The sequence below is a fragment of the Fukomys damarensis genome, unplaced genomic scaffold (assembly GCF_012274545.1).
Source record: "Fukomys damarensis isolate Sample0158 unplaced genomic scaffold, DMR_v1.0_HiC HiC_scaffold_15, whole genome shotgun sequence".
NCBI classification, from domain to species: domain Eukaryota; kingdom Metazoa; phylum Chordata; class Mammalia; order Rodentia; family Bathyergidae; genus Fukomys; species Fukomys damarensis.
The window spans coordinates 45,993,604-46,014,392 of NW_022900927.1; the positions used below are offsets into that span (position 1 = coordinate 45,993,604).

The 20,789-nt window shown below is 35.3% G+C and overlaps 1 protein-coding gene across 5 annotated transcripts in view; it reads left to right on the plus strand.

Moving 5' to 3' along the window:
* Tmtc2 (transmembrane O-mannosyltransferase targeting cadherins 2) overlaps positions 1-20,789 on the plus strand; it is a 384,756-nt gene that overhangs the window by 327,449 nt on the left and 36,518 nt on the right. For 3 of the 5 annotated variants that reach the window (XM_010610162.1, XM_010610177.2, XM_019205476.1), the window contains one exon: positions 4,069-4,132. In XM_010610162.1, coding sequence (XP_010608464.1) covers positions 4,069-4,132 — 64 coding nt within the window. Of the gene's footprint in view, positions 1-4,068; positions 4,133-17,580; positions 17,702-20,789 lie in introns of those variants that run through there. The other 2 variants (XM_033763823.1, XM_010610171.3) reach the window with 2 other exon arrangements.

The window sequence follows — 20,789 nt, forward strand, 5'->3', positions numbered from 1 at the left end:
TTTCTATATGTGTGACTCTGGTTTTGCTATTTTAAGATTTCCCATATGTTTTTAGGCCATCTACTTCAGTTTCACTTCTATTCCTACTATACAGCTTATCAAGTAGAATTAAAAATTAATGCTGTTTTCTTTAGTGATTGGCAAAAATCCAGGAAAAATCCAGCTACTCTTTCCTTCTACATTTGTGTTACTTGAACAAACATCTGTCTAAAACAAAAAACAAAAAACAAACCTATCCTTAAAAATAACCAAATATATTTTGTATGAATCAAACAGTGGTTACTGTCTTATTTTAAGTAATTTTTAACTCAAAGTTGATAATTCACAAAGTTGAATTAGAAAGTCTTACTTCAAAATACTGCTCAAGGTTATTAAAACTACTTTCAAAGACGTAATTTTAATTTTAGTTTTATAATTCTCACAGAGTACATAAACATGCAAGCAATTGTGAATTTTAAAAAATCAGAATCTCCAACTATTTCATAGGGTATATCAATTTGTTTACTTTATAACAATTAATTCCCACATTTCTTTTATACGTCTTTTTTTTAAGACTAATGGGCCATAAACCTGTATTCTAGAATATACTTTTCTATTATAAAATAATACTTAAGAGAGAAATTAGTTGTGTATCCATATGTAAGTTATGTATAAAAATGAATTATGCAGTACACAAATGATGAATTTTGTGGCTTTTTTATTGTTTGGTTTGTATCTACATCTATTTATTGATGGCAGGAAATCTTTTGAATACATTCAGTTCACTAAAGTTATTTCTTGAGAATTTAAGGTTTATTTCACAGTTCAATCACAAAGACCATCTAGGACTTTTTCTACTTCTTTACTCTTTTTTGGCCCTGAGAGGCAGAGGTAGTTTGAGCAGAAAGAGGGCCTAACATAGGTGAAGTCTATGAGTTGGTAATGAGAATGGAGAATCCATATGCATCTCCATTCGGCGTCTTGTTGGCATGGTTATTATAGCTCTATTCTCATGAATGTTATATAATGTTGACTCTCGGGATGGCAGGTTAACATGGGGAAAATTGCCCATTTGGACCTAGCATAGCTTCCTAGTGTGAGTGATTTTTCTTTCTCTCCATTTAATTCATTCCTGGCTTTGCGAAATGTACTGTGGACAAAACATCAAGACTGTCAACATCTGGCATGGGCAATATCATGACAAAGCCAACCATTTCTCCTCTAACTCACTTCCTGACTCTTTCACTTAGCCATGTGGGAGACTTCTGTTCCCTTCGGTATCTAATTATGATCTTCTAAAAGTGGAATATTGCAAGAAGTAAGAAAATATCTTTTTCCTTTTTATCATCTTCATATATGATTAATAATAGCAATGATTTCATAGTATTGTTGTAAATAGTAAATTAAGGCATGCCTTGATTGAGGATTTATACATTTTCTATTTTAAAAAAGAAATAGTGAAAGAAGAAAAGGTATGAATATTCAGGAAAAGTGCATGTTTTCAACTACTGTAAATATGTATATCTTAATAGTCTGAGATCCCAAAGCCTGTAGTCAGTCCCTAACAATCTCATCATGGAAGTGGTTGACCACATTTCGTAGAATCCCCCAAGCAGCAGGCAGAATATTGCTGATGTCCTCACTTTTCATATGTTGATTAATGATTTGGTCATCTATGCAATTAAGATTTATTTGAGCACTCCCAGGATATTTTTGAAGAGGAGAGTTTTTAATATAGCATACACCACAAAGTGGACATTGGACAGTTCCTTGGGAGTTTTTCCTCTTCTCTGGAGAATAAAACAAGGATATATATAAACATTATAATATATGGATAGAATCGACATAATCTTTTCCCTGTAGTTTTCCATATGCTGTTATAAATGCCTTCTGATTAGTAGTCAGAAAAGACTAATAATAAAAGCAAAGCCCTAGAATGAAAATTAATTTTCATAGCGGTATGACAGATGTAATCCTCGTTTTCTCATTTCTTTAGAATATAATCAATTCTACTTCTAGCTTAAGAAATTAAATTTTCTAAACTAAGTATTTCCTTTCAGAATTAAATCACCAAAGGATATAATGATTTTAAAACTAGTAACCAGTTGTTTTGTAGAGAAGCCTTTGCAAATTTTGATTATTTCGATAAAAGCATTTCATCTCATTTATTTCCCAGTTTCTTTTTTGATCCTTATCTACTTTATGAATTAAATGTCAGTAAAGATGAATATTAATAGTAGCTGTACTTTTCATGCTAGACATCTATTGGTTGATCTTGCTTCAAAGTAGCTTACTTCTTTGTAGTATTAAGTTACTCTAATTTCCTACCTCCGTGCCTTTTATTTTCCTCTGGAGGAATCCTTTCAGGGCATGACCTAATGAATTCTGGTTCAGATTTCCGAATGAATCTGAACCAAAGTGATTCTGTAATTTGGTGGAGAGAACCTTCATTAAATACCCTAGTGAGGGGATTTTTACTGTTCCAAAGCAGACTAAAGTACTTTTCTTGACATATTGAAATTGAACTTTAACATTTATGAGAGTATAAATTGCAGTGGCACATTGTAACATGTCATAGGTCCAGTAGAGCCTTAGGTCAAGGGTTTTTACTTTCTTTAAAACCTCCATTTAAAATAGCAGTGTTTCTAATTATTTCACCTTTAAAAATTAGAAGAATATGTCTTATTCTCCAGAGAGTTTGTCTTCAGTTATTTCTGTAATTTATATGGTTGCATGGGGTATGGCTTTATAGTTTTTATTTGGCTTGACAGAAGTGCAAATTCAGTTTCACAGATATGGCTACTTAACCTTCACTTTTAAAACCTGGATGTAGTTTTCTAATTGAGAAAGTTTTTTTTGTTTTTTTTTCTCATCCTAATTCCTGACCTCTCAGTCATGTGGTCTCAGAAGCTTGCTGCCTCACAGTTTCAGGAAAACACTACTCCGTTCTGTATACAGGCCATGGCACCGTTTACTGTTATTGTCACATGAGTGTTGTGGTGTAGAATCAGAGAATAAAGTCAGCATTTTTCTACAGCATTTCTTCTGTGCCCTTCAGATATGGTTATTAGATTTCAGTCCAACCTATGAGAGCTTCTTCAGTCTTAGTATCTATTCTCTTTGAAGGTCCTCTTATATTGCATGGAATAATAATAATTTAAAAATTCCTGTCTTTTGAAGCCTCAATCATTAGGCTTTAGCACACCCTGACATTTGATTTCTTCTACTAACAAGTAGGCTGAACCTAACCTAAGTCTTTGCTCGGAGTTGCAAGAATAGGCAGTGAACAAATGCATCTATAAAAGTCAGTGTGCATCTTATTTGCATAGGTCAACTGTGCCACGCACGGTTTGGTGCTAAGCAAGCAACCTGACTTTGGTCTTTGAAGACAGTGGAAACTAAAGAATTCACTGTGGGTTGGAAGGCTTGAATCAGGAGGAAAGAAGGCAGCCCAGTGGCCAATGAGTGAAATATGTTCTAGCAATCTTTCATAGCTCCATTCTGATCAGGACATAACCCATTTCTTCCACCGAATAGATTCTGGTCAGCCTTCCATCTGTCACTCATCTAAGATTGCGTCATGTGCCCACTCTGGTGCCCAGAGACCAGGGAGAAAAATTGGCCTTTTGTTTTTTTCTTTTTGCTGCACAAAACTGAAAGCTTCCCCTCAACCAGGAAAAAGTGATGTCATTTCGATAGAAATGAATTTTAAAATCCTGCATATGTTCATTATTTGTATTAAAAAGTCATAATTACATATTCATTTTGACAATTTATTTTAAAAGTTAATGTTTTATATTGAAAATGGAAAATCTCAATATACTGTATGGATTAGCTTAGAAAAGGAAACGATCTTTTCTGATTGCTAATATGTAAGTTTGAAATACTAATGCCTACTGAATAAATTATGTTGAGACACTTTCTATTCTTTATATAAATTTATTGCAAGCACTCAGGCTTCTGTATAGGCAACTTACTGTTAAATTGATGTGATTATACATTTTTAAAGTTCATATTATTTTATGGCATGGTTTTATTTACCTATTGTAAAATAAATGATAGTTTTTTTTTATTATTATTCTTTAACAGACAGGCTAGCCTCAATGAAGAAGCCGAAAAATATTATGATCTGGCAGCCAGACTCAGGCCTAATGTAAGTACTTTCCTAATGAGAAGCATCATTCAGAGGGAAGATCTGAGTGCATGTAATAGTGTTAGGATATAAATATGTCACTGTACTGGAATTTCTCCTCTAGCCTCTTACTTGGAATACCCACTATGCAGTTAATTCAACAATGAAGTCTACCAGTAGAGCCCCTCCCCCTAGATCAACCTGTTATTTTCTGATTGGTGTAAAGGACTCTGAATTTTTATCATTTGAATGGCAGCTTTTAGCAGTTAGTATTTAACTTCGCATTTGAATGACTTTTTACATTCCTTGAAAGGTTTTTGCTTTTGCTTTTTTGCTGTGATATTAAATACCTGTTGTTGTTTGGTTATCACATATAGTTAAACTGTGAGCTGTGTACCTCTCTCCTCTTTCTAATACCCATTTCTAATAACTGTTTTTCAACTGTATCACTGATGTTTTCATTGTAAGTATTCCCTGTGTAGTCATACTCTTATAAAGTCAGATGATATAAATTAGATCATTACATTTGAAGTAGAACAACTGAGAAAATGTTTTTGTTTCAGTCTTTCAGCCATTATATTTGCAGCACCCCTGAATTCCAGTGCATTGCTTTTATTTTCATCTATGTTCTGTGGCACTCTCCTGTGCTAAAACGTTGCTTCTGTGTTGCTCTCCAGATTGGAACCATATATTGAGAAATGTAATTTTGAAACAGTAATGAAAATGCATGTGTGACCTGAATAGAAATAATGGGATCAGTCTCATTTCTTTATAGTACCTCATCCATTGGGCAAACTTCTGTAGAATGCTTGTGTCCTACAGGGTACAGAGATTCCATACCCTAAAAGGCCACACAGTATAGTGGAGAAGATTGAACATAATCAACTAATTGAAATGCAGTGTGGTAATTCCTATAGAGGTATCAGAGTCTTCTGAGAGCAAAAATGGGATTAATGCTCTCTGAAACAGACCTACAAGGGAACTTTTAAAAATTGTCTTTTGTATTTTTCTTTCTTTTATTTTTAATTGTGTGGGGAGCTAATATTTTTCTAATATGTTACTAGGTTCATGGCTTACATCCATAGCAAAAACAGAATAACAAAACAAAATCATATCAGATGACAAGGGAGCCTTCAAAAATGAAAACCCAAAGGAAACTCTGGGAAACCTATATATTTTTTTATGTCTGATTATGCAGGGAGATGATTAGAAAATGAGAGTGTGATGTAGTGTTAATAAATTGGGAGAGACTTGGCAAGGCCTATTTCCTCAGATTTTTCTAAATATCTTTTGTCTTCAGAGATAAAGATATTAATGAGGGTGTTATGACCTTGTTCAGGGAAGAAGTGAGAGATCCCAGCATGCCAGTCCTGCTTCTATGGTTTTTCTCAGTTTCCTTTAGCTTACAATACCAAGTATTTCACGGTGGCATATTTTGTAATGACTATTCTGAACCCATTCACATTAACTATGAGTTGCTTCAAGAGTTGAGGAGCTGTTTATATCAAAAGAACATCATAATCATAATGGTAAAGATGACGACAGCTCAAATCCATTGAACACTTACATGTCAAGCACTTTGCTAGGTAGTAAATGTGAATTCTTCCATTTCTCACAGCAGCCCACATACACTTTTGTGATTTCCAATATGTGGTTGGCAAAGTTAATAATTCACTCAGTGTCATAGCTGTGTGTAATCACATTTTCATGTAGGCCACTATGTACATGAGAGGAAGCTTGATGGAAAAAAAATGTGGCCATATCTTAAAGGGGAAATACAGGTCAGAAATCTGGAAAACCAAACTAATAATAGTCATCTCATTTATTGATTTGGTAAATATTTACTGACTGCTAGGTACAATTCCAGGCTCTGGCCTTACAGAACTGAACAAAAGGGACAGCATTCCTGCCTTTTAGGAGCTAATGGTTTGGTCTGGAAAGAGTGAGTTTAAGCAGATAACTGAAGTATGGAGTGTGTCAGATAAAGATAAGTAGTTTGAGAAAAATAAAGCAGTACCTAGAGGTTAGCAAGAACAGGAAGCATAGTCTAATAAATGCCTGAGTTGAGTGCCTTCATGCCATATTTCAAAGAAAAGGATTGAATTTGAAGACTTAACTGTGTTATTACATTTCATTGAAGGCAGGTATCAGTGATTTTGTTCTTCCTTTTTTTGTCCTTTTACACTGATCAGTATTATGCTCTAAATATTTGTAATGTGTAATGATTATGTTCAACATTAATTCATTGAACACCAGTCATTTGTGTTACTTTTATGTTTGTTAAGTGATTGGTCAGATGGTGATCTTCAGCACAATATAAAGGAATAGTAAGAAAGCTATCTGAATTATCTAACTTACACCGAAAATGGAAAAGACACTCAAGTGCTACAGGATTCAAGCTTGACTTAGGAAAGTGTTTATTTTATTTTGTTTTTCCCATTAAGTTTATCGGTACATTTAAAGCGAACAATAGTTATATTTATCATTGGAATCGTATATCTTTACATGACATGTCTTGGTTCTTGTTTTTTCCCCATACCCCTGCCCTCCCTTCACCCCCTTCACACTTCCACCACAGTAATATATGTGCACCCATGTTTTTTTTCATTGAGTTTATTGGTACTTTTTAAGTATACAGTGCAGTTACATTTATCATTGGGATCTCTTGTACCTTTACATGATAGATCTTGGTTTTCATTTTTTCCCCATATCCCCTCCCTCCCTTTACCTCCTCCCCTCTCCCCTCTTTACAAACTGACAACGTGAAATAGGAAGAAAAAGGCTAAAAGTGTAGTGGAAATGGGAAGGGTAGGGAAAAAGAAATAAGGGAAAAGAAAAAAGATGAGAAAATGAAAAAGTGCACCCATGTTTATAGCATCACAGTTCATAATAGCTAAAACTTGGAAACTACCCAAATGCCCATCAAATGGAGACTGAATAAAGAAGATGTGGTTTTTCTATAAAATGGAGTACTACCCAGCCATAAAGAATGAGACACTAGAAACATTTATATCTAAATGGATGCACACTGAGGTTATACTCTTAAGATAGTGTTCATTTTAAATGACAAATCAAATCATAAAATCAATTTGTAATCTCCCATTCAAAGCCATTTTTTCTTCTGGAACACCAAAATGTTTGCTCATAAATACACATTAAGCTACAGCTTTTGAAAATAATTTACTCAAATGATACTTTCCTTATCCAGTAACAATAAATTAAGTGTCTTATAACACTTAAGTAGAATACAGAGTTCATATTTACAGTAGGTAAATGATATTACAATTTATGGATCAACATGTGTTTTTTCCCCACCTGTTTTGGGATTATATTTTGATTTTTCAGATAAGTAAGGTGCCATTGAGGCAAGGTGAAAATACAAGACATGGTAATGTAAATTTTTATTCTGAAAGAGAGTGGCCTATTTGAACAAAACCCTGTTGGGAGTTACACATTTAGTCCAAAATAAATCATCCACTTAACGTTTTATCTTGCTGTTTATTCCTTTTGTTCAGAAAACTTTCTTTGTTATTTCCATGCTCTTAACTGAATAAATTTTGGTTGCTTGCTTATGGAAAAACAGCAAATGTTCCCATATTCTGTTTAAATAGTTCCACAGCTATTTTTATTTTTCACGTGTATACAGTAATCTAATCTTACTCTTTTTCTCATAAAACATTTTCTTTTATTGATTAAAAGTCCCTGGGTCTGTAATGATCAAAAAGCTGCATACGAGGGTCTCTAAGAATCTTACAGCAACACTTAACGTCAGAAGTGACTGTGGAAAGTTAAGTGTGTGGCTGTGGCCCTTGTGTCCTGTCAGTTATTGCTGTCAGATTGGAATGATGGGACATCATCTGGAATATGGTTCTTGCATAACAAAACACTGATTCCGCAATAAATTGCTTTCTTATTTCAATGCAACAAAAGCCATATTGATCGACATAATGTACTTTGAAATTGTTAATTGACTTTTTGGATTATTTTGTATCAAAAGAATTCCAGTGATCTCCTGTTAAAATAGAAGAAGTCTAAATTATTAGGCGCAAACTTGGTTTTTGATTCTCATGCCATCCCTTCCTAGAGATGTTCAGTATGTTGTCAGGTACTGAAGTGCACAGTTGTGTTTTGATTTTCAGTATGTAGTCTAGGTGCACTTTACTTTATTTATTTATTTATTTGTTATTATTAATTTTTTTTGGTATGGGGAATTGAACTCAGGACTTTGTACTTGCAAGGCAGGTGGCTGTACCACTGAGCTAAATCCCCGGCCCAAGGTGTACTTAATTTAGAAATGGCACATAACAATTTCAAATCTTATTTATTTGACTTTGGGAATGATTACTTCAAAATTAGGTCTCCTTTTGTATTAAAATGTATTTCCAAAATAGGAAAACCTTACAAAATTGCATTTCAATTTGTTTGAATTTTAGTTTTCCATTTGCATAAGTAAATTGATCTTTCTATGGTGGTGGTTTAAAAAAGACAGCAGTCTTCTCCATCTTCACCTCCATTCACACACATCAAAACTGCTGACTAGAGGGAACATTTAAATGATCCTGCTTTGTTCTTCCTGTGGGAATTAAGCCAAATTCTCCATTGATTTATGGGTTCAGAAATTCTTTTGAAATTTGAAGAATGAACATTTTGTATTGTAGAAAGTCACCTACTTTAACTTTTTATCAATTCTGGAGTCAAGAAAGCATATAAGTACCACTGATCTGATCTTGAATTCTTCTGAATATGATGTTTTTTAGTCTGACTGCATTCAACTTATTCTTTTTATCTAGCTCCATATATAAGACTCTATGCCAAGTGCAGTAGGCTTTCAAGGTTATAAAAAGTTAACTCTAACCCTGAGCAATGTACATTTAATATGGGGAAGGATAGGAAGAAAGCATATGTGAATCTCAGTCCCCAATGGCAGGGCAGTAAATAAGGCTATCTCATCAGGGCTTTTCAAGAAGCATAAGCTAGGTGCTAGCAAAGCACACAGGAGAAATTACATTCAGCTGGATTGACGTGGTGATGCATTGAGTCGGAGTTGGCAAGCTTAAAAACAGTGGAAGTGATAGAATGTTTATAGGTGAAGATTTTAGCAAAAAGAAGAAAAAGCAAAGAACTCTGGCAGATAGATGAATAGACATAAATAAGAACAGGGAAGAATAGAGGAAGGTAGAACAGAAACATAAAACCAGATGAAAGACATTTAATATCACACTAAGGGTAGGATTTTATATTCGAGGATTTTCTTAAACAGGATGATGTAATGAAAGCAGTAATTTAGGATGGCCACTTATATGATACGGGGAAAAATACATGTCATGTTCTGGGAAGTAGAGTTGGGAGCCAGAACATTGGGAGACTGAAATACTAAGTCACTGTAACAGCATGGGTGTAATATAACAGAGACTAAAGTACAGGAGCAGAAAGTAGTGGCGAGGAACAAACAGTAAAATAAACAGATTATTTCACAGGATGTGAGAAAGAAAGTTAGTTGGCCAAAATAACTGTTCCAAAATTTTAAATTTAGGTAACTTAAAAAAAAATACTGGGAAGTAGGATGCTCAGAAGAGATTATTTATTTCAAGAGTAAAATCTTAAGCTTGAATTTAGCCAATTCCGAGAATTTATTTTTTTTCCCCCTGTGGGACATTCTATCAAGCAAAGCACTGGGAGAAAGTCTATAGTTAGTAATAGAGATGGGGGAGTCTTTTGCAAAAAGGAACTAGTTCTAACCAAGTGGGTAAGACCATGAAGAGAGGGAATACACAGAGGGAAAGGAGAGGGCCAGTTACAAATGCCTGAGAGTTTCTCTGTTGAATGTAGGGTGAGGATGGCAGCTGAGACAGTGACAGAATCAAACTTGGTGAGCAGTGAATGCTGCTGCTAACAGGTAAAGAAAAACAAGAATTGAGAAAGTCCAGTGACATCAAAGAATACACTGGCATCACCCTTCAAAAGTGCACTTTCACACAAGTAGTGTGGGAAAGATTTTAGTTTTAGGGAAATAGAGCATTTAAAGTAAGAAGAGGAAAACTCGTTCTGGTAAGAAATGTGGAGGTGAATTAAAGAGAAGAGATAATATAAAAAAGTACAGTGTGGGTGTACCAAAGGTGGGTCTTAAAGGGCGTATCTATTCAAATGTAGCTAAATAGAGGCAGGGAAGAGAAGGCAAAGGAAATAAGAAGGAATGCGTCCTCCCTATGAACTGAAGGCAAAAGCACAGACTGTGAAGACAGAGGGAAGAAATCAAAACTGGACAGAGTGGAGGTAAACTTGGTAAATTACATCAATGAAGGTCATTTGTTTATCTGTTAACCTGTAGAAAGAAGGTCAGAATTTAAAGTTAAATTGTGGACCTCAGGACATTTTAAAGTGCTCAGAATGTAATATTTCACACAGGCCTATAGTGTCTACATGTGATTAAGTATCAATTGAGATACAGAATTAAGCAATTAGTGATTTTATATCTAAATAAAATTCTGAAATCTAGATTACTTCTAGATTTCACTTAGCTTTCTGACTTACGGAAGATGTTTTATTGCCACGTTACATTTCTACTTGAATAATATTTTGTAAATATCCTTCATGTGCATTCACTATATTAAAGGGTACTGTATTGCCAGGGTTGTTTAATAGAAAACTGTGTATGTGCGTTTACTTTTCTCAGGCATTTGAAATACAAATTATTTCGTAGCATTATTAGAAGATCAAAGGCAATACTGTCTAGTTGTGTTTTTTAGCAATGATTATTTTTCAAATATTACAAGTGAGAAATATGGAAAGGAAATTCAAAGCAGGGAGCTTACTATGACAAAACTAATCTTGTGTCATGAGTTATTCCACATATTGTACAGTATATTACTTTGAAATTAGTCTATACTTTTTATGGTGGAATGAATATGGAACATAAATAACCAATAAGACTAGAATCTGGCAGGGGAAAGGTTGAGGATTAATTTCTTCTGCTCTTCTGATGGAAGGGATATAGAATATCCTTAGTATATAGTTGTCCTCTAATGGGAAATATATTTTTCAACCCTAATTAGAAAAAGAGACTATGGAATTAAGTCAAATAGGACAGATTCAGATTTGACCATATAAGGACTGGGAGGGGGTGCTGAGATCATCTTTTGTTGGGAAAAAGAAATGACAAGGTTAATAAAAATTTGTCTGGGAAGCAGCTAAACCACATTTTTTCTTATAAATGGGGGATATGCCCTATCCCAAAACTTTCCTCACGTCTCTGCAATGTGGGAAAATTACATCACATGTGTCTCTTGACTTTCAGGCATTAATAATATATGGAACCCAGAATCACCAGATTGTCTTCTTTATGAGTAAAATATGTTTTAATATTACACATATAATTCCTGCTCATTAGTTTTTTTATTTGTTTCAATTATATCTGTGAATTCTATAATTAGAAAATGGATTGAGGTAAGTTGACCAACCCAGAGTAAAAAACAAGTTTTAATCAAAGGAGAAAGCATTATTAGATTTTCCCTGCACTTTGCCTAGTTGCCTTAAATTGGTGAAGAGATATTGAAACAAACCTTTGGTTTTAGGATTATTCACACTTCTCCCAGACTTGGTAACCAATTTCTTAGGATCCTTAGGTAACCAATTCTAATGGTATTACATTGTGCACATAGCAGTACCTACCACATTTCTAATTTTTCCTGCCTAGTTTTGGTAAGATAGAAGCTCACTTCCCAAAGAGTTTCAGCTACTCTAAGATCAGTTTTGGTTTCATCTCACCCACATCTCCTTTCAAACTCCTTTACACTGTAGAGATCTTTTCTAAATTATTTATATGTTGTAGTACTTTTCTTTTGACAAGTTAAAGTCTAGTTTCTGTATTCATGTCTGCTTACATTTTAGTTGCTTTGTGTTGTACTTCTATTTTGAAAATGTTATACCAGAACAAAAATGTATTTCTGAAGTGGTTACTGTTTTTATTCTGTTTATCAGTTTGTCTACATATCATACTTCAAGGACAAGGGATGATTAGTACAACCCACTTGTTTACTAACTGTTGGTGTGGGCTGGTTGCAGCTCAAACTGAGGCCAGATATTTGTGTTGAATGAAGCTGAATTTATCTTTCTGCCATCCTTGGGGTATTGCTGTGCATCACATCTCTCATGTAATCATTTTTAAACACTATATTAAAAATACATGTAGGCACCCTCTGTGTGTGTGTGTGTGTGTGTGTGTGTGTGTGTTAGACACACAACAAAAAAGAACAGCGGTAAGAGATGGGCAGGAATGTACTGCCTCTGGGCTATAAAGAAAAACAACATGAATACTGTACTTTAAGAGACATCAAAACCTTTGGGAAATTTCACTCAGTTGTTCTAAATGTGTTTATTTTTACTTACATTTCTGTGTGGGGACATCCTTTGTATGGAGTTTTAGTTGTAATTGTTTGAATTGAGGGACCACACACTGGAATTACGGTTAGTCTCTTCTCCAGAGAAACATGATCCTTAGCTCCTTTGTAAACTCAACTGTTCTAACCACACTCACACACAGTCCCACCTGGGAGTATCACAGAGGGTGGACTCCTGGCTGCCACCTACAGAGGACCACATGCTCTGCGTAATCCCCTTTGGTTATTTCCATGGCTAGCCTCTTCTGTTTCTATTATCTTCCTAGGCATTTATGTTTCTGACTCTTGATTGAGCTTATGGAGCCTCTGTGTTTTCTAAAAATACACTGAAACTCTAATAAAAAAGCTGTGCATGAATATGTCTTTGTTCCCTTCCCTCTGATAATTGCATTAAGACTCCACCTCCTCTCTTTCTATTTCCTTCTCTACTCCAAACCCTGTTGTTATACATTTGAATCCTAATCTGTATCTACAGATCAATTATACTTCATTCTGAAGCTAAGCAGTTTGAGTGGATCCTGGAAAATTAGTAGATTGGTAGATTAATTTCTCTCGAAAATCCCATGTTCTTCTGGAAGAAAAAAAAAAGTATTCTGACAGATTTGTAAATGGAATGACTTTATTTAAGAGTACTGTAAAAGGTGTCAAGACTGTTGTGATAGGGGAGAGAGAGCAGGCTTAATTCCAAAAACAGCAGAAACAGCTGTAGATTTATAGTGACAGGTTCATGAAATGCTATCTCAAAATATGACAATTTAGCATATGGACTATTTTAAGCTGAAAGAATTTGAGAATTGGCATGTGCAAGAAGAATGTTCCGACCTTCCCCTGAAGCAAGTCGTAAGACCTGCATATGTGAGGTGCCTCCCTGTACCTGGGGAAAGAAACTTCCTTATCTCTGAAACAGGTGACACAGAAAGAAATTGAACAAATAGGCCTTGCTAAATTCTCCAGTTTATTACACTTGCTTGTACTGTCTTTGTCCTGTCATATTTCTCACACTCTTTACACTCTTCATCAAACCTAGCATGAAAAGCACTTGGGTTTCTATGATATATTTCCTGGTGAAGGCTCCCATGTCACATAAAACTGATATTGAATAAACTTAGTTTTTTTTCTCTTGTTAATCTGTCTTTTGTTACAGGGGCCCTAGACTATCAATTGAGATAGGTAGAAGGGAAAGCTGTTTCTCTTTCCCTACAGTAGCTAACTTGGAGAAGGAAGGGGTAAGTGGATGGAAAGTTGTTAACAGAAGACATCAAGGGTAAAGGGCTTCTCGGTGAAAGCAGGCCAGTTGATCAGATTATGGCGGGGGGGTCAATCAGATACTGAAGACTCTCCGATTCAAGTGTAGGGGAGAATTCTCCCTAAAGCAGCTATAGTTGAACAGACAGGTGCGAGACAAGCCTCATGGGTACATTTTCTTGCAAAGAAACTTTAGAAAAGAACCTATCTAAAGTTTGGTCAAGGAGAGCCTTTGCCATCCTAGATGATTGTTTTCCCAGACTGAATTATTACCATGTTAAATCTCTTAGCACTTGAAAAATGTCAGAATCAACAGTTTTTATGACTGGAGAAGGATTTGATTGAATACATGGCTGTACCATTGTCTTTGAGAAGCACTAGAAAAGAAGTAAAAAGAGCTACATTTTTAGGAAGAGCAAAAAACGTGTATGTGCCGCAAAATATTTCTTTGTCTTGTAAACAAGTGGCTGCAGTGGAACAGTATTCATTGTTTTCAAAGTTATGATGAACCTACATCTTGGGTATTGTGTTAGTTACATTTCTCTCATTGTTGAGACAAAATACCCACCCAAAGTTAAAGGAAGAGGTTTTTTTGGCTTACAGTTTCTAGAGGTTTCAGTCCATAATGGGCTGGCTCCAAAGCAGGACGGGAGAGGGGCAACAGTTCATGGTGGCAGAAGATAGCAGAAACAACAAGAGACCTTACAGCAACTTTCTGCCCTTTTTGCCTTATTCAGATTACCAGGATTAGGGTGGTGCCAGACCAATCACTTAGGTGTAGTGGTTTGGTAATCACATGCTCTTAACCCAGCATCGTGCATCCACCTCCATCTAGATTCTGCCACCTCCAGAACAGCCCCACTTCATTCCCATGAAGCTTTGGGGGGACATCTAAACACAAGCTGTAAAAGGTGTTATAAAATATTAAAGCTGCAGAGAATTCAGGTTTTGTCAAGTATTGGACTTTCATATTTGAACAAGTCTTATTATTCGTATGTGATTTTCATTGTGTCACTTTCTTAAATGACCTCTACTAAAATAACTCCAAGAAATGCATTTTTACATCATATATATCTTTCCTTTTCGAATAATAAATGATCATGGCAAGGTTAAAAAAGTACATATGTGGTGCATGTAGAGTTCTTTTGACGAGAAGGAATTTGTTAGTTTCATTTGAAAAGTAATGGTAAAGAAAAATAAAAAAGAAAGAAAGGAGGGCCGGGGATTTAGCTCTGCGGTTCGGTGGCCTGCCTTGCAAGTGCAAGGACCCGAGTTTGATCCCTGGTACCAAAAAAAAAGAAAAGTAATGGTGAGCTTAGGAATGCCAAATTTTACAGAGAAAAACAATTTTGGTGATATTTGGTAAGAGATAGCTGGATCTTCCTTTATGAAATCTGTACTCCTATTTAAAAAAAAAAGTCATGTGTAATTGTCACTTGTTTATGAGAATCCTCTAACACTCATAAAAATAGGAACATCCTTACTATGTATTGATTTAGTTTATTGTGCAACAAATTATTTCTTTACTGCATTACCACTATAATACTAGAAAACAGTGGTTGTTTTCTCTTTTTTTAAACAAGGTTCAATTATATTTTCCTTAGAAGTTATATTATTAATTTAAATTTTATAATCATAAGATTTATCTATTGTAGTTATCTATTCTCCTACTTGTATTATTCTCCTACCCAGGTATGGTATCATACTTTCAGCAGATCAGACCCGCAATAACTAGTCTTCTAGTGTACTTAATATGCAAATATTAAAAGATCAGTATATTTTACAGTGCATTTCTGTAGCTCACTCTACGTAATCAGCAAACCCAAAATATAACGGACATCTGTCTTAATTTATCAGTTTTCTTACAGGAAAGGAGATTGCTATTTAAAATTCCCAAATTCACCTATATTGAGTTACTTACCTTGATCTTACTGTCTTATTTTTAATAGTTTTCTTAAGCCAGCATTGAAAATAGAATAGCTTCCTTGGGTCTTGAAAATGGAATTATTTTGTTACCCAAGGAAGTTTTTCTATACTTGGAAGCCTTTACTGGAAACATGTGCATATGCTTACTGTTCCCTTTGCTGCATAGCACAACATTATCATTTTATTTTCCAGTGTGCTAATTGACACGGTAATTCCCATATCTGGGCAACTTTGATGAAGAACACATGATTCATTATACCCTTAGCACTATAGTACCATATCATTGCTTTAAACCTGTTGTTAATATATTTGACTTTGTATAAACTGTGTATATCCACTAACAAAAAGAGAAGAAAAGAAAATGGAAGGAACATTGACCTAATGAAAAATACTGCATTGAGGTGATTAAATCTGTAATGTGTATTATATTGCAGCTGCACATTTCAGGGTATGTATTATAAATCATTATCTAAACTTTTGTCTGCATAATTTGTAGAATGATCATCATAATGGTGGGAAGCCCTGAATTATGATTTTTTTTTTAGTAGAAAATGTCAACTTAACAGTACTTGCACTGATAAAACACTGAAGTAAAGGTCTACCCCATTTTCACAGATGGATTAATAAGGCAGAGTCACTGGCCTGTGGTTTCATAGCTAGTAACAGGCAGGAAATCAAAGCAGTCTGGATTCAGAGTGTGTTTTCTTAACTCTCTAATTCTAATGGAAGATTATCCACAAAAAATTCACTAAGCATTGCAACACCAAAACTTTGGCAGATGGGAAGGGGACCAAGAAGTGGAGGGGTTGGCGAGGGAGAAGTGAAGAATTAAGATGCATTATGCACGTATACTAACTCCCCACAATGAGGGTCATTATTAGTATTGCGAACATATACTAATAAAAACTTCTAAAAACATTATAACAAAGAGGTTAAAATCAAGGGGTAGTTCTTATTTAATTTGTGGTGCTCTAAATTGTCCAGAATATATGTATATTAATCATTTGGTTGGAGCTGTGCTGTTTGGCAAAGTTAACAGATTCCTTGAATAATTCTAGGCTATTGGAGGCTGATTAGTCCCCCAAATCACCTGACCAAGTTTAAGGTGGAGGGATTAAAAAAAGACAAGATCTTAATGCATCAATGAGGTCAAAGCCCTTATCTGGCTAAGACACTATCTCCTGGAGTTTGCCAGTATTTATTGAGCATGCAGCTTCTAGAAGGAGTAAGAGGTAGTGCAGGGAACAGTGAAGTGGAGAGCACTGACACGAGCAGGGTCCTAGCAACAAGGGGGCAAGGTATTCTAGTAGGAAGAGATCATTGATTCATGGGAAATTTTTCTTCCCATGGATTAATGTTTGCCTCTATGGGAGTTTCCTGTAAGAGTCATGCTGCCCTTGGCTGCACTATTACCTTGCCGTCCGAGACATCACAGCGTCACGGATCATTGAGATCTTTGCTGAGGCCAGTGGTGTGGGGAGTTGTTCTTTCCTACACACCAGCTGCTGGCTCTTCAGACAAGGCACTGTGGGCCAGTAGGCGCACTCAGACTTTTAAACATGAAAGGCCAGTTTATGAATTTGTAGCTTGCTTAGGATGGTCTACATCTGTAGTCCCTTGGGCATGTGCTTAGATGTATACTACACCTCATGGTCTGTGTATCCTGTTTGCAGAAATACTGAAAAAGTAGAGTGGTACAGACTTTAAAGCCAGACAACAGAAGGCTATTATATGTCAATTTCTAAGATGGACCCCTCAGATATACTGAGAAATAAGAGTGTCATTGTCCTTGCTCTCTTGTAGATGTAACAAATACACATATTCTCAAAAGGCTTAGCATTGAATTGCTTCTTTTTTCATGATTATCAAAAATTGCCAGGATTATAACTTTTTATCTTTCAGAGCTTACACCATGCAGCAAGTCAGTTTGCCATGCTGTTTCTTTAAAGACCAGGAACTTCAAGAAACATTAAAGCCAAATTATTATTTTTTGATTATTTGAAACTTGCTCTTTTCGCTGGACTGATTCATGCAATCACAGTAAATATGTTTTTATTATTCTTACTAAGAAAATTTATTTTGCTTTTCTCTAATAAGTCCTCAGAAAAGCTAAAGCAGGCTAAGTGAATTAATGAACTGTTTAGGGTTTGGCATGCAATCATTTTGGACAAATGATTCTTACCAGTTTCTGTGGGAAGCTGAATATTTCTTCTTTAAATAAAAGTTATGATACAATGACCTGGGTGTGTTACATCATATTTCATTTTATTTCTACCTGTATTTTTGTTAATTATCAAAATACTTATATATATATATATATACAATATATATATGTATATATAACATATATTATATATATGTATATAATATATATTATATACATATATTATATACATATATATAATAAAAATGATATATTAACGCTTTTATCATTTCATACCTGGTATAAAATGTTTGCATAGGTATTCCCTACATTTCCCTAAATATAGGTGAAACAATATGTATTCACTTTTTTCTGTTAGGACTTTTCATTTTAGTCTATTAGTATACCGTGGAGTGCTGCTCTGCCATAAAGAAGAGACTCTTGAGTCATTTGCAGCAAATGATATACCTTGAGACCATAACGTTAAGTGAAATGTACATTTATTTTTTTAATTTCCTAAGAAGAAAAAATAATATGCTAAATTGATCATAGCCTTTAAATTGCTTTAATGAAATTTTACTACAGAGTATTACCTCAAGATGTTTTTATTGAGTAGTTCAGAATCGATAGTAATATTAATTTGTCTGATCTCAGTACCTCCCTCAGATATTTAAACCAAAGTTGCTGAATAAGGCAAAGATGTTTATGTAGTAGGGCTATAGCATGAAGATGTCATATAACTCAGTTCTTCTTTATAATTTTGTTTGCATTTTTAACACTGATATCGTGGAAATTAATTGGCTCTGCAAACATTGGTATGCTGCATCCCCGAAGATGTGCCAGACAGAGCTAGGCTCTGTGTCACACAGCTATTTGAAGGTAGTCTCAGAACACATCTTGGTCCCTTAGGGAAATCAGGGACATAGGGACATCAGAATAAAACATAACCATGCACCCTCTCACTAAAGTTTGATAATCAAAGGGCTGTTCATCACTGTGCTGTTTTTAAAAGCCTATTTTGAGCTACATGTTTTGATATAATAATTGTGGATAGAGCCTATGATCGTGACATAGTGTAGACTGCACCTTTGGACATATATCAAGGTTTTATTTTAATGATATGTTTTTCGAAGTAGCCATAGTTAAGGGATGGTGATACAACTTAGGGTTAGCAGCAGAACAATTGCCTACCATGTGTGACACCCTGGGTTCGATTGCCAGCACCATGAGACAAAATACACGACAAAGGCATAGGCATAGTTCAACCTGGTTATGATGTACAGTGTCTCATGATCTATTAGTAGCACCAAAGTTTTGAATATTTAAGCAAAGCTTCGACGTTTCGTGAAGAAATGTTGGCTATTTCCTTATTAAAACATGTGGAGACATGTGTAACACATAGGATTTGTCTGTAAATAGCATGCCTCAGTGGTATCATCTGTTTTGGAAGAGCAAACTGTACAGTGAGCTCTTCGTACACTTACATGATATGTACATGACCCAGGGGCCAACACAGACTCCGGAACCAAATGGCTGAGGTACTAGTTGGGGCTCCATCTGCCTGTGGGTGTGGGACTCTCAGCATGCTGTCTAACATTCATCCACTTCATTTGCCCACTCCATAAATGGAGATAACAATAATTACATCGAGGCGATATTTGGTGAATTCAACAATGTATATAAAGTAGTTAGAATACTACTTGGTCCTTAAGATGTGCTCAGTCATTTACATGACAAGCACGTATTGATATATTCCTAACACATCTCCACCTTCCAGATTACTTGGGCAGTAAGCAGACAGTCTGGCAGGCACTGCCTGTGTTGGACTCAGTCATGACCCTTCATTTCTATCTATGCTTAACGCCAGCTGCTATTCTTTTCCTTCAGAGAGCTGTATGACTTGCTTAGATCAAATTGCATCTTAAATCAGTAATTCTTTGCATCCCCAAGGCACTCTCTTTTCCCTGCTGTAATTTTTCTCTCTGGGTGTGATCACCACCCACAGTGTACATATTTTTCTGTTTGTGTGCGTGATCTGCCTCCAGTGCCTTCTGTGATTTCCTTCTCTTTGTTTTCCCCTCTGACCTACAGCCTTGAACACTCCAGGTGCTCTGTCTGTATTCTGAAGGGATTTGTGGAAAGCTGTGCCCCTCTCTGCGCCCAGTTCCTCTGCTTTCCCAGTGTGGACATGTTGCAGCACTGAATGTGGTCCTGGCATTTTAACATCTTGTGTACATCCTTCCCTCCCCTAGTAAAGCTGGCCTCTAAATGCAAGCCAGCCACAACACAGGATGCTCAGCTCAAACACTACGATCTTTTACAGTGGTGTTGCCAAGAGCCTGTGGTTCATGGTTTACTTCAAGAGAATTAAAGTGATTTTCAAGGATGGTGTTGACATTTATCTCTTGCTGAATGCAGGATCTTGAAATCTTCTGTCCCTACCTCTGATATGCACTTCTGGGCCTTTCGGTTCTTCCTGACTCTCAGTGATAGTTTGGAGACAGTAGTTACAGTGATTTAGAAGCTCTAACTGATGTTATATGAGTTTATACTATCATGAAATTTATTTTATTAGTATACCATGGAGTTATTCATACAGTTGGTTAACAAATTCAGATTCTGACACTCAACTCAGGGTAGAATAAAAAATAATTCTATTAGAATAAAAAAATGTAAACCTTTGAGAAAGCTATGTCTTCTAAATAAAATGCATTTGTTGTTTGTTATCCAAAAAATCCAACATTTTTGCCTGGCCTGTTAGTATATGTAATTTGCAGGCCTCGTATTACTCTTGAAAACCAAATATAAATAAGATGAAGTTGATTTTACAATTTTCTCAGACTTCATTGAACACTGACAAAGCACAAAGAAAATTAAATACAAAAGGGTATCTCTACCTCTCAACAGGTTTTTTCTAATTCCCTGTACAAGATTTCTTCATTGGAAAAAAAAAAAAAAAAAAACTCTA